Source organism: Lichenostomus cassidix, chromosome 2 (genome assembly GCF_008360975.1).
Source record: "Lichenostomus cassidix isolate B80296 chromosome 2, HeHo_3.0, whole genome shotgun sequence".
NCBI classification, from domain to species: Eukaryota; Metazoa; Chordata; class Aves; order Passeriformes; family Meliphagidae; genus Lichenostomus; species Lichenostomus cassidix.
Window position 1 is genome coordinate 27,214,047 of NC_139482.1, and position 21,874 is coordinate 27,235,920.

The following is a 21,874-nucleotide window of genomic DNA, read 5'->3' on the forward strand; positions in this document are numbered from 1 at the left end:
ACCCTCACCCATGGGAGTGTTTGTAAAGACATTAGCACATATCTCCCCTATCACTGTCTTGATTATACCAACCTCAGTGGCTCATTTCAGTAACATTTCAAGTCCCTCATCACATATTTAAGCCTTTTTAATATGCTTCTAATTTTTACATCTTCCTACCACATATTTTTCTTTTTTTTCAACACTACACAGTTGGAGTGACATTTAATATTATTGTTTATTCTCAGTTTTCCTTGAATTATTTTAGCTTACACCAAATAAATTATATTCAAGGTGACCTTGAAGATTTATGGCTGAGCTTGATCCTTACAGTGTTTCAATTTCTCTTTCCACAATACTATCTTTAACATGTGCTTTCAAAGTGAAAATAACACAAAGCAAACAGATAGTCAGAGATATGTTCTCTTTCATCATGACAGCTGTAAAGAGATAAAAACCCCAAACCATTGTGTTTGTTTCAACTCTGCGGAGGAAAGGCTCTGCCAAGTAGTGAGAAGTCTTTAACCAGAAACATCTCTATTGACTACAGTAACAGAGAACTATCTCTAAAGCCCTCACTGATTTCAACTGTTGCTTCTATCATGGCAGGGGAAAAACTCTCTCCAGCAGTTTTATAATATTCTTGCCTGTGTGGGGCCTTATAGGTTAGTTTGAGGGCTGGAAGTCTTGGATAAAAACTGCTGCAGTTTAAGGTGCAAAATTCTGATTTGAAAAAAATGTCCATGCTAATTACAATCTGTTGCTGTTGAGCCGCTAGCAGAGAAAAGACCCCAGGTCTCAGTGTGGCAAGAAAGAGAGCGTTTTATTTTGATTTCCATATACATATAGACTTTTCAGAGGTCGCCCAGATTGGTCAGCCAGAAACCTCCCCCTAGGCCTAATTGGCCAGGCCTGAACTGTCCAAGTCTCGAGACACTGTTTGAAAAACATCCAGACTTAATCTTTGTTTATAAAACACAGCGGAATGTTCTCACGAGAAAGACCTGTGCTAGCCACAACAATCTACTAGTAATAATTCTCTTGAATAAATTTGTATTGAAAGCATTTAATTCCTAGAACTCAGAGGGATCTCCCAAAGCTGCTCCAAAAATTTTTACTCAACCTTTTCTGGCACATTCCCTGTTGTGTGATGATTCAAGTCAATGTGACTGGCTGCTACTATTATTTAAAACAATGTGAAAGGTAAAGACTTGGTGTTCTTACTTTCCGTTTGTACAGCCAAAAGCTATGAGTACTTTTTACACTGTGCTTTGTGCTCCCTGGATCAATGTAATGTTGATCTTTGTCCAAAGTCATGGGCCAAAGACTCAGGTGGCCATCTACCAGAGGGACATGGGACATGTCAGCTTTTGCCATACCTGTCAGGAGCTTGACCATGCCTGGCTACATAAGTAGAGTCAAGCCAGCTGTGATGCAGGACTCACCATTACTTGAACTGGGTAATGAAGGCTAGAGGCTAGTGCAAGCCAAGACTTCTTAAACTCACATAAAACACCAAAGAGTTACAAGGAAAAAGAGAATAAATGGGCTGGCATTGGCCCAGGTAAAGATAAATTAAGATTTTTTTTCTATAAGCACATGGTTGGGAGAAAGTTATTTTCTGTGCTGATCATATCCTGGTCTCGTTACCAGGCGCTGCGCACACTGCAGGCAGGGCTGTACTGCAGGTGGCCTCAGGGCTGCACTAGCTCTGGGTGGCTGCTGGAGGCAGCCTGTCTCCTCCCAGCCTCTTGGAGCAGCCTGGCACCTTGCCCCAGCCTCGTGATCACCCCAAGTAGTTACAAAGACCTCTCTTCCTCGTTGTCTCCGTCAAACCCTGACCCTATGTTTGTCACAGCACTGCACTACATGGTGTGAATCACAGAATTTCCCACAGTCTGATTCATTCCGGCAGCTGGGTCAAGGTTCCCAAACCAGGCAGACCTCCTTACTGCTTGCCTTCTGAGCTGTATCCCCCGTATGGAAAATCGTGCTATGAGAAGCCAGTGTCTATGAAGGAGACAGAGGAGTCCTGCAACTCTATTCTAATACAGGGGGAGAGTCCACTGGGATTTTCTCTCTCTAGGTTTTGGAGGGTGTAGCATCCTTTTATCCCAAACTCCCGGCCACATGTTTCTCTATTCCTTTCCCCATTGCCTGAGGTACTAGGAAGGTACAGCCTTCCCCAACTGCCTACCACATATGCCCCCTTGAACCTGATATTTTACCCCAAAGTTCAGAAAGTCAGGCTTGTGCAGACCCACTTGGCTGTTTCAGGAGTCAGGCTCTCTGGGCTCTGTAACAAGCTTGAAGTTAATAGAGGCATTAAGACCCATTTAAGAGACGTTAACACCCACACCCTCACTCATGGAATTGTTTGTAAAGACATGAGCACACATCTTCCCCATCACCCCTGGGCGCAGCTCTCATCCCTTTGGTGCTCCCGTGTCCCCACAGAGTAGTCTCCCGAGTTGTCACAGACAGTGAGGTAATGGTTTTCACGGACCAGAGGCATACCCATGAAGAGAAGCCATCACAAGTTACTCACTTCCAACGCACTTCATCTTTCTCTGGCAAATCGTTAGGAGAACATCTCACACCCACGACCTGCATAAACATCCGCCATACAAGCAACATTGTAATGTGCGACGAGTTACGAAAACGCACTGCAGTAGTTTCTTTTTGCTACCCTGCCACGGCTTTCCTCTCACGAGGATCTCCTTTCTCCGGAGCACACCGGGGCGAGGCTCTTGCACCAGTGGTACCGAAAGGAGCACAGAACACAGCGATGGCGCCTCACAAGGTATCACTAAATTACCGACAGGAGGGGCGCTCACAGCAGCACGGCGAGCTAGCAACAGGACGAGAGGACACAGGCTTAAACTGCACCAGGGGGTGTTACGGCTGGGCATCAGGAAATTAGGAAGAATTTGTTCGTAGAAAGGGTGATTAGACATTGGAATGGGCTGCCCGGGGAGGTGGTGGAATCACCGTCCCTGGAGGTGTTTAAGGAAAGCCTGGACGTGGCCCTTGGTGCCGTGATCTAGTTGATATGGTGCTACGGTCACAGGTTGGATTCGATGATCTCAGAAGTCTTTTCCAACCTGGATGATTCTGTTCCTCTGATTCTGAGCCACGGCTGACAGGGAAACCCCGGATGGTATCCCGCTCTCTCCCTTTTAGTCCCTCTGCTGTACAGCGGGGCTACGCGATCTCCCTATTTCCCTTTCCTACCCTCGATTCCACTCCCGGACACGGGATGGCCCCGCACCCCTCGGGACGGCGCTTTCCGTGCCATTCCCGAGCCTTGCACCGCCGGGGCTCCGGCGCGGCCCGGGCAGGCAGGAGAGCAGCGCGCAGCCAGCTCCGCCCGCGGCCGGGCGGGCAGGGCCGGCTCCGCCCCGCGGCTGCGCACACGCCCGATCCGGGGCTCAGCTCCGGCAGCTGCGTCGCTCCCGGAGCCTTCGGTTCTGCCGCTCTGCCGTGCCCGGCCCGGCCCGCCGAGCCCGCGCCGCAGGTGGGGACGGGAGGGCGCTCCGCGGCGGGCGGGGGCTGCGGGGCGCTGGCAGAGCTGCGCGCCGGGCGGGGGTCCCTGCGGCCGGCCCTGGGCCTCGGCGGGGCCTGGGCAGGCCCGCGGCGGGGCGGGGGGTGCCTGGCCTGGCCTGGCTTGGCTTGGTCCTGCCCTGCCTTGCCCTGCCCTGCTCCGGGCTACTCCCATGCCGAGAGCACCCCAGTGTGAGCGCGGGCCGGGGGCCGCCCGGGCAGCCCCGCATCGGCCGAGCTCGCCGGGCCTTGGTGCGAGCCTGCCGGCTGGAAACCTCGCCATGTTTGTGAGAGCAGCTGGCGCTGCTGGACGGGAGAATCCCTAAATCCCAGGGGGTTTGACTCCTTATTTTGGCAGCGCCCGCCTTACCGCTCAGGCAGTGTCCGAGACGTGGGTCTGTATTGGGTCGTGAGAGGCAGCACTGGTCGTGCCCACCCGAGCTGGACAAGCCTGTGGCTGCTAAGTCACTGCCTTACCCTGCCGCGTCCTCTGCTCTGGAGGAGCTTGTGATGGTCGCGGTTAAGGCACAGCTGATGGAGCCGACGGTGGTTGCGATTCCAAGTCTTTTGCTATATTGAAAAATAAGTAGATTTGTAATCTCAAGTTTATATGTTAACATGTAAAGGGCAAGAACAGCAGCCTAACTTGCTGGTGAAGTATAACAATTTAGTTTGACTCTATAAAGTTCCACTGAGTTTGTAAACAAAAAGTTTTTCCTCTAGTCTTGCGTGTAGTTCAGGATGTGAGCTCCATGGTGGTTCAATGTGTCTTGTGACACTGTTTGGGTTTTGTCTGTGTACCATTGTGCTGCAGTGCGTAGCGAACTGAAGGGTGCGGTCTTAAACAAATGCCACTTGTCGCAACATTTTTAATTTACCAAACTCTTTTTAACAGACTCTGAATTGACGGAAACTCCAGATAAGTCCAAGGAGAATGGAGTGTAACATCAGTTATGAGGGAGACTGGATTAAAGCACAGCTGTTCTGGAAGTAGAATTTCTGACTTTAATGACAGTACAGAAGCTGTGACATTTGGAGATGTTATTTTCTGAGAGTTACTACTGTTCAGGCTATTAGTGGTGGATAAAAGACCAACATGTTCTTTATTTGTGGTCGGCTGTAATAAGGTTCAGGTTTGGCCAGGGGAAAAAGCATGTTTAAATTTTGCTTGAAGGTGGTTCTCTCTTTTCTCATTTGTGGGCCGAGACATGTCTCCCAGGTCTCTGGCACCATTAAATTCTAATTATTGAAGCACAGGCACAGTTGGCATTGAAGGATGTACATGCATTAATACTTCAATTCAAATAAAGGACGTGCTCTTGAAAGGAGCTCCCAGTCATCCTTGCCTGCTGCACTTTGGTTCATGTCACAATGTGATCAGGGAGCATATGAACTTTTCCTTTTGGATAAAGCTAAAACTAGAAGGTTCACTTCAGTGCTCAGTGGATGTTGTGACTCTACATAACAGCTGCTATGGAATAAACACACAAAAACATGTACAGTGTGGATTTTGGATCCTCAGTAACTGTTTCATATACAGAGTTGCTGCCTGGTCTGTATGTAGTTGTTAATGTAGACATACTTGCACTATTGACAGTAGGCTCAGGCTAAGTTGGATGTAGTGGTAGCAGAACAGCACGATCCCTAAGCTTTCAGATCTATAATTGTGACACCTATTGCCTAAGCTGCAAGACTCAAGTTCCGTAGCTTGAAGGCTGTAGGTCAGCTGGAAGGAGAAAAGTAAACAAAAACCCCATGTGGAATAATTGTCAACATTGTCAGCAGCCTTTCCAGGATTTTTACTTTTCAATAGCTCAGTAGTTTTAATTTTCAGTTCAATAATTCCCATTATCTTATAGCTCCCAAACTACAAATGTTTAAAAAGTGCTGTAGCAGCAGAAGAGTAAATGGTTTTCAGCTTGTAAAGGTTTAATGACCTAAATGAAAAAAATAATCCTGCATATTTGCTGAAGTAGCTGGGACTAGTTGGCATTTGTTGACTTTGTTTCTCCCACGTTCACCTAGCCTTTGTGGCAATGTAATGAATTAATGTGTGTGTTGCTGTCACCATATTTGTGATATTTCTGTTCTATCTTGAGCAGTTGGTTTAAAATATTCTGACTTACTTTCCTCTTTTAATCTTCCTCTTAGGGCTTCTGTTTAGTGACCCAATGTGATAATTGCTAGCTGCCACTTTAAAAATACCTTTCAACGGGAAAAAAAACCACATGGAGTTTTGCATATTCTTTTTAAATCATGCGGTTCCTCACAACACTGATTAATCGAGTGACTGCTGTCTCTGTGTGTTAAGTAACTAAAATGGATTATAGGGATAAACTGGACAACTGATAACCACTGCTGTGGAGGTTTATTTTTCTTAAATAAGTTTCAGTTATATAAATAAGTTTGAGTTATTTATATGAACTTACTTGGAGTTTGTTTTCCACATGTTGCAAATTGGGGAGTTTTCTGCTTGCAGCACTTTTTTACAGACTTCAGTGTCAAGTGTTCTGAGTTTCAAGGTAGTTTCAGTGTCATGGCTGAAAAGCTACAGTAATGAGAAAAAATTAAAATATGCATAGGTAACAAAAATGCTTTTGTAATTATTTTTTTATTGAACAAGTCTTCATAATGCTATATATTGGCAGCTGCTATGTTAAAGAAACTCCCATTTTTGACTTGACTTTCCTGTGAATTAGTTCTGCTTCAAGGTAATGGTAATCATCAGTTTAAACACCTAGACATCTGTATTTCTAGCTTGGAAACTAATAGCCAGCCCTATGTTCTCAAAACAAGTCCAAGCTAAAATAATTATTAAAATTGGGTCTTTTATGTGTGTAGAATTTACTCAAAACTGCAAAATTGTTTTCTGTGGCCCAGCCTTGTTTTTTTTTAATACAAAGATTGTGTTGTGTTAAAGCCTATACAGTAACAATCCTTTGAAAAGCTGTTGCAACTTTTGCCAGCATTTGTAGTGTTCTAACTTTAAAGCCTCTCATCAATCCCTTTTCAACCTGTGCTTATCAGAGAATCTGAACAAAGCTTCCAGTTAATTCAGGTTCTTTATAGTTTGGAATTGAATCCAGCTTGACAGGGCCTTAGTGCTTTGCAGGTCTTAGGGGATCTAAACAATGGGGAACTGAGTCTTGTCAGACTATGGCCATAGACTAATGGTTACCTGGTGCAGAGGAATAAATGCAAGCCATCTTTGAATCACTCTCCCTGAAAAATTACTTCTGACTTGTATTTTAGACATGGGAAAATCACTTTCTCACCTGCCTATGCATACATGCAAAGAAGATGGCTATGATGGAAGCTCAGTGTCTGATAACGTGAGGAATGGTTTAGTTCACTCAGAAGTGAACAATGAAGACAGCAGATGTGGAGATGTGTCGCAGTTTCCCTATGTGGAATTTACAGGACGAGACAGTGTCACCTGCCCAACTTGCCAGGGAACAGGAAGAATTCCACGAGGTAAGTTTTCTTTTTTATTCTTTTTATTACTTTTTTTTAACCTATGAATTTACATCGTAACCACATGCAGTTGTAATAATTCATAACAAATAGCTCTTCAAGTCAAGACGAAGTTTTCTCATATTTTTGACATTTTTATCACTAAGCATTTTGTTACATTAGATGAGCATTACAAATTGAGTCAGCTGCTACACCTTGGCTGTTACAGCTTGGATCTCTTCTTGTCTATACAATGCAACTGTTTCTCACACATAACCATAGCTCTTGCAAGCTGAATAAGCAAACCTTTACTTTCATGACATTTTATTGCATCTTTTTTTAACTACGTATTTTAAACTATTTGAATCAATATATAACTGCAAAAATCACTGCAAATACACAGATGGAAAGGTAGACCTGGGCTGCAACACCTCGTCCCTGGTCATTTATAGTGAATTTTCTTGGTCTCACTGATGCCAGTGCCCCCTGTTTTCCTTCATCCTCCCTTTGTCCCACTGGTGCTTGCTAGGTGGAGAGCTCCAGCTTGGAGTTGAAAATACATAGGTTATTTGGCTGCCTCGGAAGGAGTAGGCTGCACAGCGTTAGTCTTCATGCCTAACTGTTTTGTCTGCTTTGCCGTCATCCTTTGCTTTTCCTTTTGGTAAAGCATGCTGCTTTGTTACACTTCTGTGCTAAATGATAAGCTACCTAAATAAGTATTTAGGAAGAGGCCTGTGAAAGGAGAATGCAGGATATCTGAAACTGGGCTGAAGGAGAGAGTGGCAAATGCAGTGGGCCAAGACACGGCTTTTTGCTTTAGCTGAGATACTCTCTTTGACTGGGGAAGAACAGGTGAGATGATTTTGTGTTTGGGTCTACTTTTGTCAGACCTCTTAACCAAAATAGATTCTTAGGTGTAAAAGTTCTTGGAACTGACTTTGACCAGCAGCTCAGGAAACTTCAGTGGTGTCTGTGCCATGTTGTCCTTCTACATGTGCTTCAGTGAGATTAGGTTATGATGCAATTCGCAAACACTTGTGTCTAACTTTCGTAGAAGGATCAGGGAGCATAGAGTATGTCAGTGGCTGCAAATACCATAGGAGCTTTAGCTGCTAAATTGTCTACTACAATGTATTCTTGGAGTACCTCTGAATTCAGCAAGTTTGACATCTGGAAAAGCTATGAAACTAAAAATTACCTTTGCCAGAAAATATAAAGAGATTTACTCTGTTAACTTGTTAACTTGAAATACTTGGTAATATCAATAGCATGTTTTACCCAAAATGTAGAATTAGCAGTATTTCTATGTGAAAAAGTTTTTCTTTCACTGTGGAATCCTTAGATGTAATACTTAAATGTAAGTTAATTATTTTATTAAACATTTAGCAGTAACTAATAAAACTGCATATTGTTGGACAACTGTATGTTGTATATACATTCTGATGAAATAATGTGGTTAAAGTTAGAACTTTAAATGAGTTATGAGAACTAAGGACTGTCTTTCTAATCATTCCTTAGTATTTTAGAGCAGAAAAGAAGTCATGCTTGGAAGTTATTTGAGGGGAGGGGGGAAAAATTAAGAATGACTGCATGACTAGTAAGACTATAATATGAGATGTAAGGGCTAAACTCTATTAAATCCATCAAATTATGTTTTGTTACTTGGACAGCTTTAGTTTTCTAGTATGATATAGTATGGAAGCAGGACTGTGCTGTTTTTTTCAAAGGTCGAAGATGCTTCATTTAAACAGAGATGAAAATTTGTTTTAGATTGGTAGAGGCTTTTTAGAAGGTTGATATTTTGCATGATACTGTGTGCTTGGTTAGCATGTTTTGCTTAGCATAGTGATTCAGCATGGAATCATTTCCAAATGCTTGATTAGCTAAGTGGTGATTTGATCAAATTCTGTATTTGGCTTAAAAATTGCAGATTTGACTTGGCCTTGAGGCCTCTGTTATAGTTCCACAACAAATAGCAAAACCTCTGTAGCCAGATGTAGTGTATTTTCGACAGCTCATCTGCGCATCGATTCTTTTATCTGTTAAGATACCCCTCTTTAAAAATGCTGTCTAGTGATATAACTTGCGTGGAGAAATTCCAGTAGATACTTATTTTGACTTCCAGGGTGCTGCAGCTCAGCAGCACCATGATAAATAGTTTTATATGCTCCTGATTTCCAGAAAGCAGTGCATGCATAACTTGTGCAAAGACTGCCTATATTGATACATAGCAGCTTTTGTTGTTTCAGTTTGGGATTGTTGTTTGTTGGGGCTTTTTTAGCCAAAGATGACTTCTGCTCTTTGAAAGAGTACATGCAGAATGCCTTCTGGATCAGTTCTCACTGCCCAAGCTTCTGAATGTTTTGTCCCATGAGTTCATATGGTCTGGCACAGAGAGCTCAGAGCTGTTCTACATCTCTTTTTTCCAGGAAGTGGTGCCAGAGGCAGTGCTGCCTCCAGTCATGTGTGCAGCACAGAGGCAGAATTTGTTGCTGTTTTGGTCTTTGCGGACTTAGTGTGTTTTTATTTTGATATTGTGTAAGCCATGCTCTATTTCAGAAAGTGACATCAGCTACAGTAGTATTTGATCTGAGCCCTTATCTGGAATTTAAATGTTTACCTTTGGTGTTTATTCTTTGGCGCCATTAAATTATAACAGGTGCTTTTTGTCTAAAAGAGCTGCAACAACACTTATTCTTTGTTTAAATTCTGAAAGGGTGTTTTTGTTTCCAGGGCAGGAAAATCAGCTGGTAGCATTAATTCCATACAGTGATCAGCGACTGAGGCCAAGAAGAACGTAAGTTAATAGTTATTTGTGATACCTCAAACTGCGCTTAATCATTGTCTTCTAGTTAAAATTCAACAATTCAAAGGAGATAGCAATAAGAAGAACCAAGCAAAAATCGCTGGAATGCTTTCTTACATTCCATATTGGAAGAACAGGGTTGTGGGTCATATCAGTCTTAACCTCGAACTCTTGGAGAGTTACTTGTTAACAGGTGTTCATACTTCCGTCACAGTACATCTTAGCTAAGTGCAAAGCTAAGTAATATTGTGTGACCTTTTCATGAACATGTTTATCTGCATGTTTACTGTAATGATGCATTTCTCAATCTCTGTAGCATTCTAATTAATCTAAGCAGACACATCTTCACTGTTTGAGTTAATCAACAGTGTCTTTGAGCCACTACTACAAAATAAGTCACCTAAAATTTATTTGTAACATTCTGGTTTTTGCAGCTAGCAAAACCAACAATTTCTGATACAGCATATTTAATTTTTTTTCTAGGATCTACTTAGGAGTTTCACTACAGTGCTCAGGGCTTCTTGTTCTGATGTTTCGGGTTTTACTTTGTTTTTTTCTTAATGTTTGGATATTTTTGTAGTAAACAGAAATAAGTGCCAGGAAAAACAAAATACAATAGTTTCACATAATACTATTCTGGATAATATATCTGATGTAATGATTGTACAACTTTGAAACATTACTGTAGTGTTCTAATTTTGACAAAATTGGAGTTGAAGTTGAGCCTTTTATTTGTGGAGAGTTTTTTTTATTATCTTTCACACCCTTACCCCCACCCCGCCCTCGCATGCACACACACACAGCCACACCCACACAAACACACCTTTTTGTATTAGCTTAATTGTGAATTTCTCTTTGGCTCCTTAGCTGAAGTCCTAACACTTTCCCTGGAAATCAGGATTCTCTGTCATAAGAGCTTTATTTTGTGTTCTAGGTGTGTTTTGCAAGACTTCCACAAAGTGACAGAAGTTGTGCTATAAATAAATGTTAAGAGGAAGTGGTTTTGTTTCAAAGCACATAAATATTTACTTCTTCCATTTTCCTCTGCAAGTTACAAATGTTGGGATAACCACATGATTTGAAATGTAATTTCTGATGTATATACAAGAGTAACAGCTGTTAAGACATAGCTATGAAGTGCAGCACAATTGTTTTTTTCCTTTTGAGAAGCTAATGGAAGCTAGAAATAGACTGAACTAGTCATATTGACTAGTCCTGCTCCTTATCACTTAAAAGAAAATAGCATGTCACTGTTGTTTAATGTGCCTTTGACTCTGAAATGTGCTCTTTTTTTTTTCTCCAGAAAGCTCTATGTGACTGCTTCTGTAACTGTGTGCCTATTCCTGTCTGGGCTGGCTGTATTTTTCTTGTTTCCTCGCTCGATTGACGTTGAGTACATTGGTGTGAAGTCAGTATATGTCACTTACGAACAGGGTAGGCGGATAATCTATCTAAATATCACGGTAAGTCTGACTGTCTGTTGGGTGTTTGTAATGCATAAATGCAACAGGAGATACTGCTGTGACAGTTTAATGTACACAGAAACTGTGGTCTGGTTGAAAAGCTTGATTGGTGCGTTAAGAAATAGAACCAGTGACCAGTTTGAAAAATGTAACTGGATCTGCTGTGGGTGGTTCCTGTAGCTATAGCTAGTAGAGGTGTAGTTGCAAGCTGACACTGGGCCTTCTGTTTTCAGGGGAACAGTGACTTTGGAGTTCTCAGTGTTACTTTTGGAATATATCTGAAATGTGTGTGTGTAGGAATGCTATTTGCTACTACCCTGTATTATGCATCCGCCAAAACTGAGGTTGAGGAGAAATAGTTCCTTATCTATCTTAAAAATTAAAGGAACTCTTCCCACATAGTTTTTGATTTCTTGGTAGTGTACTTGCCTAAAGACTTTTGGGAAGTTTTTCATTTTAAATAAAGCAAAGTTGCCATGGGAGAAAGGGATCCTGTGATAGCTAAATTTCCTTGAAGGAATAAATGAGGATAGGAAGAAATGCAGTATTTGCAGTGGAGGGTTGTTACCGGGGAAGTTGTGCAGAAGTTTGTGTTGCTCAATATATTCACTAAATAAACATCAGAAAGGACTTAAGTGATGGTCCATGACCCCAGTCCTCTCTGCAATCCTAGCAGGCAGGAAAGTTTACTTGCATAATTTCTGGTATTACTGACCCGTGCACAAGTTTCAAAATGCTTGCTCATCAAGGTACACAGAATGGATAGCTGTAACTGTTTTGTTTTTTCAAACTGTTTGTTTTTTCAGAACACACTGAATATAACGAATAACAACTTTTACTCTGTTGAAGTGGCAAATATCACAGCCCAAGTTCAGTTTTCAAAAACAGTTATTGGCAAATCACGGTTAAACAATATCACCAGCATTGGTCCACTGGATATGAAACAGGTAGGTGACTTAGGCTTTCAAAGTTGAACATGTGTTAATCTTCATATATAAATCTACTTTATTTGTGTTTTCATTGCTTTTTTATTGTGATTTTTTTTTTCAGATTGATTATATGGTGCCCACAGTCATACAAGATGAAATGAGCTACATGTTGTAAGTGTACTCACCTCTAAATATCACATGGGTCTTATTAAAAGTTGCAGTTGTATTAAAAGTTGCAACTTTTTTCACAGTCAGCAGAAATTTGAAAATATGTTGGGGCATTTTCTTTAAGTTCAGTAGTACAGAAAGATAGGTAAACCACAATTGTGTGATTAATTTCATACAGTAGCTTGCTATACCTGTCTATAAACCCTTTAAAATTCTACCTCTGTTCCAGTATTTTAGGCCTTGGCACTAGCTAGGACTGCTGCTTTAGGGGGTGAAAGTGTGGGTGTGTTCCCCTAAGAAGTTCTCTAGTAACTTTCCCACAACTTTCTCTGCAGTAGAAGGAAATATGTATATAGTGATACACAAATTAGAGACCAATTTGTATTTCTTTTCTTCACACGTTGTGAGTACAGTGTTCACGTCCTGCCCTTTGTGTGGTTTTATTCATAGCTTCTGAGAGTTCATTTGTCCAACAGACTGTTAGCTCATTATATCTTGGTAACAAACTCAAATTTTACTTCTTTTACACTGAAATGCAGACTGAACAGAAAGACTTAACTATTGAGACCAGGTCTGTGTGCAGTTCTAGTGGATGCCAGCCCCTTTGGGGTGGAAGAAAACCTTATTGCTTTGAAGTATTGAAATGAATTGGAATAGGTATGAAATGGCAAGAGAGGGGCAACTTCAACAGAAACTGTTGAACCTCTGTCACCTTTTAAAAGTATGTAAGTTAGCTTTATGTAAACACCGAATCCTGTGAATCTGCTCACTCTTTGGATGCATGGGGAGTAAATAACCTTCATAAATAGCCTTCATAAAACTCGTGATAATACAGTATTTTCTTACCGCTTGGATGAGCTGTGTTCAGTCACTGTTTAACACTGTATCTTATTTTTGTTGGTGCAGGGGAAAAGAGTGACAATGGTGTGCAAATATTGTATGTGGCTGCCAAGTAATCTTATTGGACTGATCACATGCTTTTCATTCTAGAGCTGATAAATTTGTGACCAAGCACAGTGATTTAAGAAGCAGGGGTTAAAAGTATGCACTTTCATGGTCCTCTTTATAGCTGGTATGTAGGTGTGTGTCAGAAAATGCCAGTCTGAAAAGGTTATCTTGCAAGAGAACAATAACCTTGACTTTGGAATTTCTGTATATTGATTAAAGGTTACTTTGCTTAATACAGAAGTGGATGAGTGCAAAAAAAGGTGACAAAGTGATACTGCCAGGCTTTAAATGTAGTGGCTCAGGTTAACTTTGGTTAGCTTCTAGAAGACAGAGTGAACACTTTGTCAGGACACTTGTGTTGGCAAGCATTACATGAAAGCAAACACATGTGAAGATAGTACCTGTGAAATTAAGATGTATATAAAAGTGGTTGAGGTGAACATACAGTCACTGGCAAATGATTCTGTTGCCATTGCTAGCAACTCCATAGTTACTAAACATATAGCAGAATTTCCAGTTGAAGCCACAAGTCTTGCTTTTTACATAATTACCCTGGAAAGGTTTGATGTAAATATAACAATTGTTCTTCTTTTTTTGCAGTGACTTCTGTACTTTACCATCTATCAAAGTACATAATATAGTAGTGATGATGCAGTAAGTATGGTAGTCTTCATATGTATTGGAAAAACTTTAGAAGCTGTGGAATTCTCATTGAAATAATACTCAAATACATAATCCTAGAGAGATTAAGATTTGCATCAGAGATAAAATGAAATCAACTTGCTTTCTAGTGTAGTAGCTTTATAGTTATGGAAAGTGAACTGTGTCTTTTGACAGGTTCTGGTGATGTAAAGACCCAGGCTTAAACAGAATCATTGTTACTGTATCTGCTTTGCAGTTGTGCTGTAGACATGGAGCTACTGATGTCTAAAAAACTTTTAAATTGCTTTGTGTATCAGCCACTGGTCAAAACTTGCTGACATCTTTGATCTTGAAAGAGTCACAGGCTTTAGTACTCGTCAGAGACTGCTTTTTGTAACATTGCATAAATTTCAGCATGGTGGGGTCTTTTGTTGGTAGGGGAGTGGGAGAGGGTGTGTTTAAACTAGAATATTGCATGGCTTGTAGCTCATTTCTTGTCACAAAACAAGATGTCATTTATGGTGGGAGATATTACAAGTAAACCTCAGCTTTAGCATCTTCAGAAAAAGGAACCAAATGTCTTTCATGGAGAAAATCTATAGTGGTAAATTAGTCATGTTCTTAGATTTATTTAAAACATATTTTGTTCCAAAACATTTTCCTTAATAACCATAATAATATAAACACAGTGATTTTTAGAATAGGAAACTCAAAATCTCTTCTCTGTTTTTAAGAGTGACAGTGACAACCTCGTACTTAGGCCACCCTGAGCAAATATCCCAGGAGAGATACCAGTATGTGGACTGTGGAGGAAACACGACCTACCAGCTGGGCCAGTCAGAATATTTAAATGTCCTTCAGCCTCCACAGTAAAGGCACCTGTTGGTTGGTGTGGAATGACTGCTGTTGGTACTTGCAGAGATCCTTTGGATAGAACTGGTACTGCATGGAGCAGAGAGTACATGCGATGTACAGCATAGCAAACAAACATGGAGACCTGTTCACTTTAGATGCAAGGAGGGAAAGGTGCAAATTGTAAATAGGTGCACTTGTTAAATGTTGTGTTTTCCCCTTCTGTTTGCTTTCTGTTACTGTAAGCACTTCTGTCAAGTTGTGTGGTGGGAGGGAGAGGGGGAATATCAGATTCTTGAACAGAACTGGGACTTTACCTTACAGTGTGGTACATCAACTTAAAGTAACTGTGTGTATGTCTGTGTTTAGGTGAAATGTGTCACTAATGAGCATTTAAAAAAAATAATAATCAAAAATTTTAAGTTTGTACTTCAGTTATTGATATTTGACTGTTGAAAATACAGTATTAATACTTAAATAACAAGATTATTTTGAGGTGTCTGGGTGTGAAACTTCTGTTAGTAACCCAGTGGCAATAGTTCTTTATTTTGGGATTCTATGCTTTATTTGCTATCCGTGATTAGAAGTGACATGCACTCTATGAAAGTCAGGAAAGCTCTCTTGGATGACACAATAGTTGAATGTGCAGTTTCTAGAATCTGGCATACTTTCATTCATATTCCCCCCTTGCTACCTCTGGGATGTTTTAAGGAGAATGTATACTGGTAGATTTAAAGTTGGGTTTAAAACTAAATAAAAAACAACCCCCAGAACAATTACTGACAAAGTAAAACTACAAGATCCTAGAAAATGAGCAAGACTCTACCAGTCTGGTTTTTAGTAAACTTTTTAGAACAGGCATTAAAATCAAGATTGTGCAGTTGGAACTAGGTGGGAAACTTTGGGCATGGGTTTGGAGAGCTTGGTGTAAATTTTTGTGTTTTAATATATTAGGTATCTAAGCGACTTTTAAATGTTAATATGTTGGGTTGTGTTTATTTCTTGCGCAGGCTCAGTAAGCAAATGCAGTAGTTATCTATACCTCCAGAGCACTCAAAGGTCACATCAAAGTTATGTAAGGGAAGATGAAGCAATTCTTTCTGTAGGAGTAAATGCTGATGTAATTGTGAGGTTACTGACTGATAACACGAAATAGTTCCTGTAGCATAGTTTGCACATGCAAATTTCTGGGGTAATTGTCAATCATTATGATTATAAACTTTGGGTCCAAAGTTATTTGACTCCTGAATGCTGACAGTTCTAAGGGTTAACTTTTGAATTAGCTAGATCAAGATTATTTTATTTCTTAATTAGGTAAGGTGCAGCTGTAAGAAGGTACTGGTGAGACTATTGCATTGTAATGAATAATGTATTTTTTGAAATGGATATTACTGGTTTTATGCTGCCTATCTCCTGGAAATAAGCTACACAAAATCAATTGGCAATAAATGCTATGGAAAAAGGCCTCTGAGTGACTTGCCACTAACAATCCCTGATGCTCCAGTACTTCAGTGAAGATACGTGTCTACATTACTCTTTTCTTTACTGGACTCTCCTACAGGGACCTAAGGGGTAGGTGGAGAAAAGGATGTGGGTGGATGTGAGACTGATTTAAAAGGCATTAAGTAACCATAATAAACCCCCACCCTCCTCTATTTGAATTGCTATGAACACTTACTCTGACAGTCTATGAAAACTTTTGGAACCTGAACTGTCAGTTTCATATTGTTGTTGATAAGATGAAGACTTCAGCTTTTGCCTTTAGAGAACTTCTGTAACTGGTGTAGTCAATTCAGATGACTTATTGTAGTTATATTCTGAAAATTATTCTTGAATTTGGGCCTTTAAAAGTAAACATTCTTTATTACAGCTTTCAGTTGTGAGGGAAACTAGTTCACAATTGACTTGCCTTTCTAGGGTTTAGATGAGGTTCAGTCCTGTGGCTGCTAAAATGCATGCATAATCTTGTCTGATAGCCTGAAAAGATACTGCTGAGAATGAAAGACAAGGAGAGCAGGGAGCTGGCTAGAAGCAGAGGTAAACCCATGTTACCTATTGTAGAAAGATTTGCCGATAATGGAGCGAAGGGAGAGAATTCTGGTTTAGCCCTTGTCAGATCTGAAGTCTGCCAGCAAGTGACAAGCTTTTTTCTTCTAGGCCTAAATATTTGCACACTAGAGTGTTGGTTTTGTTTGGGGGGTGTTGTTTGTGTTTTTGTTGAAATGGAAAAAGAAGATAACTGCTGTAGGCAGACAGATATATTGATTTAAAACATTTTTTTCTTCCAAGGATGAAAGGTAATCTAAAATAACTGGAATGGCACAATGATAAAATTATTTGTTGAAAGTAGTGAATGCTGCTTTTGAACAAGCATGGGAGGGGAGAGGTACACTGTGCACTGTTGAGACTCAAACTGACTTTTCAAATTTTGGTACAAGTGCTGAGCAAAAGCAATACTTAAATCTGTGGGTTTTAACCTTGCATTAAGTGCTTGGTGTTTGCTGATTTAACTTAAAGAATTGAGTGGAATTATTCTTTCCATGTATGTGTCAGAAAGGGGTAAGATAAAACTCAATTTTTGTCATCTAGGTTATCTGTAACACCATCAATTTGGGACAGACTTACTGAATGATGAAGAGTTCTCATCTTAAGAAATAAGGTGGGGGTTAAAGATCCTACTGAATTCTCAAATAAAGTCAGTAATGGGAGAATAGAAGGCTTAAGGTTCCAAGTGCTAGTATGCCCTTGCACAACTGTCAGCATATTACTAACCAAATAAGGCAAGAATTTCAGTTTATCTGCTAATTTTAATATAACATCTCATCAGATAAGCAGGTAAACATCTGTGTCAATGTTTAACTTAGACTTGATTTATGTGACAGACCTTGGGAACATGTTAAAGGAGCAAGAGAACTCAGTATTAACTTGTGTAACTTTGTAAACAAGGTATCAGTATAGACCCAAGTGACCTTTCATTTTTCACATTCATTTTATCTTGATTTTAAAATGAAAAAGGCAAACATTTCAGTTCAGTTGTAAATCAATAAGTACAATTCTCTCCAGAAAGCTTGAAAAATGATTTTTTTTTCCTGGTGTATCTTACATGTGTCTTCTGATTCATATTTAACTTGTAACTTCCCCTAGTCTTCAAATACTATCAAATACCTTTACACTGGCATTGCAGTGTGTTTATTTCTAGTAGAATTATTTTCACTTGATTACTTTGTAGCAATTCCTTTACCTAAACCTGTTGCACTTTAAAATGAAAGCTCTGTTAGTTATTTCTTAAAACAGTAAGAAATATAGTTGAGATGTTGCACTGTAATGGCACTATTGAAAATCAGCTTAATGTATTCTGTTTATGATAACTGTAAAATTTCAAAATTTTAAGTTAAGTATGGAACACTTAAATGCATAAGAATGTTGACTGTTTGGCCATTGGAGAACAAAATTATTGTACATTTTAAATACATTTCTTTAAAAATAAAAGAGTGGATGAATAACTGTCCAAGGTCCAAACCGTCAAAGAGCTACCATCAAATATCTATTTGGAGAGATTGAAAGGGAAGTGCTCTTACTAAAAGATTAAATACCTGACATTCTTGAATTCCTGGTGTGGGAAAAAGCCTGTAGAAGCTCATTTACAACTTCTTTACTCATCTTGATGTGTAGGGCATGGTTGTTTAATTCTTAATCTTTTGTGAAGACAAACCATAAGTATCGTTTCCTCTGTGGTATAACTTTGAAGTTCTTAATGCACTTCTGACGTGTGCATGACCTTGATATTAACATTGTAGTGTTTATATTTTGCAGCCTGATGTTGGCAGATTTTGAGTACATGCTTTAGTTGACTTTGCTTTAAATTGTCCTTGAAGTTCTGCAAGTGAATATATTTTTTCATAGTGGTTCGTTGCAAACATGTCTGGGCTTTTTTAGCATGTGGTATATAGAGGGAACCATTTAAACACAGAATCTCTTAAGTGCTTGGGTTGAACCATGAGGGTCTTTAACCTGACCTGAAATGTTGTGCCCTCATGATGGAAAGGATGGTGCTTGGAGTGGTATGAGAGAAATTTCCATATTCAGAAAATGTTAAAAGAGAAATAGTGTTATTTCTTATCCAGCATTTAAGGTTTCCTTTTTTTTTCCCCTCCTGTTTTTGAGGGATGTTAATTGTGGTTTTGTTTTTCTTCCCAGCCCCCAAACCTATAGCAGGACGTCTGTCTGTTCCCAGACAGCACCTTCTGAAATGGGTGACTTGTTTCAGAGTTGGGCAGCTGCAGGAAGATTAATGTCAGCTGAGCTGGACTTGTAGAGTTAAGAGATGAGTAAGACTAGCACTGGTATCTCTAAGAACTAAATTTTTTACTTCACTGTCTAACAAAATGCCACAACCCTAGTAAGGCTTCCAGACCTTACTACTGAAAGGGAAGGATAAATAATGTAAGTGCAACCAATATACTTCAGCAATGGACTACTTGCAACCAGCAAAATACTTGTAAGTGATGGCCCTGCTCATGCCAAAAAGACAATTTTTTTTTTCTTTTGGCCTTGAGAACAAGGAAAAGATCCCAACTGAAAAATACTGAGAACAATAATTTGGCTGTGGCAAATGTCCAGTGTTTGTTCCACTTTAGAAATCACCTTCCTATTTTATGTTTAGCTTGGGAATTCTGATTATTACCAGAGGGGTATTTTGGGGTAGTTCTGCAACCTACATGTAAATCTGCTTTTCCATGGGTAGGCAGGCCTGTTGGCCAGGAACAGCAGTCTGCATGGGATCTGCACACCTAGTGTGGAGCCCTGCAGGGTAGTGGGAGACTGTTCAGAGGGAGAAACATCCTGATCCTCATACTTTCCTCTTCCACCAGCCATCACAAGGGTCCTACAGCCTGGATGCATGTGTTTCCTGGGTACTGAAGCTGCTTTTGCTTTGCATGGGCAGGGGTGTTCAGTACCACACATGTAAGTGTATTATGGTGCCTCAGTGTTTTGGGTCTGACTGCCTGCCATTTAGTTCGTTTGTTTTAAGGAAGCAAATTTAACTACTGTTAACATCTACTGGACAGAGTGTGCATATAACAGCTTGAGATATGTATAGAAATACTAATGAGTGATAACTATTTTTGTAACTTAAGATGTTCTTGTAACTGTGTAGCAATCAATCTATCCACTTAAGCATGATAAACACTCTAGAAGTTAAAGGGTATTTTGGAATGACTTGTAGGACACAGAAACTATGTTAATGTAAGCTAGCTGGGGCAAGGGATCTTGTTATTTAGAGGTTCAAAATCTGGAGTTAACTTCATTATGAATATATGTTTCTAGACAGGATTGTTTGACTCAAAGAATTATATTAAATTTTCTATTTAAAAAGCTTGGATCACGGATATCTTTTTTTTAAACTGACAATATTTTTCTCCCCTTCTCCCCTGTCTCCCACAAGTTTTCCCTCTATCTCACCATTTTTTCCCACTAGCTTTCATGTATTTTCAAGGATATGACTTCAATTTTTGTACCTATTGGCATTCCATGATGTGAAGACTTTGCAATCTACTTTTTTTTATACTATGTTTTATTGTGTTAAGTCTGTAATAAACTTGAGTATCTGAAAGCTAAATACCATATGTGAATGAATTAGTGTTGTCTGACTGAACTACTGAAATAACTGGAGTTCCAACCTGGCCTGTTGAGGTGGGTTGGCCCCTGACACCAGGTGAGCCCCCATGCCATTGCTCATGCACTCTTGCTCCCCAGTAGGATGGTGGAGAGAATCAGGACAAAAGCAAGAAAACTTGGGTCAGGATGAAGAGGTTTTACTGCAAGAAACAAAGCTGCGTGCAAAAACAAAATAAGGAATTTATTTCCTAGCAGCAGGCAGGTATTTGCAACAGAAAGAAAAACCCCATAGCCCTGATTAGCCTTCCTTTCTCTTTTCCATGAGTTATTGGTGGGCACAATCGCATATGGAATAGCCCTTTTGTCACCTAGGAACATCTGTCCTGGCTCTCTCCACTCCCAGCACACAGCCTAGACCCTTCAGGTTTGGGTGGACACAAAGGGGGAGGAGGCAATGACAAAGGAAACCTCGGGTGCTGTGTGAGCACGGCTCAGCATTAACCAAAACAATGGTCTGTTATCAGCACTGTTTTGTCCACAAACCCAAAGCACAGAGCTATATGGATGGGAAGCTGTGAGGAAAATTAACTCCATCCCAGACAGACCCAGATAAACCTATCCGCAGAGTTACTTTAAGGAACCGATATTGCTGAAAAATCTTAATCTTTAAAAATTGGACAACAAAGAACGTGGCTTTGGAGCATTCCGAACATTCATAATATTGCCATGCTGCAAGTAGCCTTGCACAGATGTTTTGGAGCAACTTAGTGGGATATTTTTAATGTTTCTCCTGGAGAAACCTATTGTGTATTCATGAGCGCTACACCAGTTCTCTGGTTTGGATAATGAACATCTTTGTGTGTAGAGGGTTTTTGTTTCAGCTTGAGAATCTCTTTGGAAAAGCTATTCTTTTTTAACTTTAAGTTTAGATGGGAAAATAATTACAGTCATGCTTGCTATTTTATTTTTCATTCAGTCCTTTTCCCTTCCCAGAGTTGTCATAGCTGTTGTTAAACTGTCCAAGCCCTGTATGGAACACTGTAAATGGGAGAACAACAACCTTTGAGCACTACTTTCCTTTTAGATAAGAGCTTGAAGAGACATGAAGATCTGCTTCTGTCTTGTTCTGCTGATCTGGAGACGGATAGACAGAAATGTCTCTTTAGTGGTGAACAGTTTTATTTGATCCAAATACCTCAAACTACATGATTTGAATTCCTCTCCTGTGTTGTTTGGTTGGTTTTTTTTCCATTCAAAGCAGGTAGGGGACTACAAAGGTGAAATTCTATCAGGTAAATTTCAACCACCACCTTGTCTGGAGAGTATAAAGAGCTTTAAAAGTGAATAAATGCACTGGCAGATGAAAGTAGATAACCAAATGTGAATTTGAACAAATTTAAAGACTCAGAAATTGTTATTCTGGAGCACCCAAATGCCTCCAAAAGCAGATGATTTTGAGATCTAACTACTGA

General features: G+C 40.1%; 1 protein-coding gene across 1 annotated transcript; it reads left to right on the top strand.

Moving 5' to 3' along the window:
- The first annotated feature begins 3,355 nt into the window (after positions 1-3,355).
- TMEM106B (transmembrane protein 106B) lies at positions 3,356-20,403 on the top strand. The gene is made up of 8 exons (XM_085050818.1): positions 3,356-3,496; positions 6,775-6,996; positions 9,709-9,772; positions 11,085-11,244; positions 12,051-12,191; positions 12,295-12,344; positions 13,890-13,943; positions 14,666-20,403. Exons 2-8 carry the CDS (start codon positions 6,777-6,779, stop codon positions 14,802-14,804), a joined length of 828 nt encoding a protein of 275 aa, XP_084906944.1. The 5' UTR covers positions 3,356-3,496; positions 6,775-6,776; the 3' UTR covers positions 14,805-20,403.
- Positions 20,404-21,874: the final 1,471 nt, after the last annotated feature.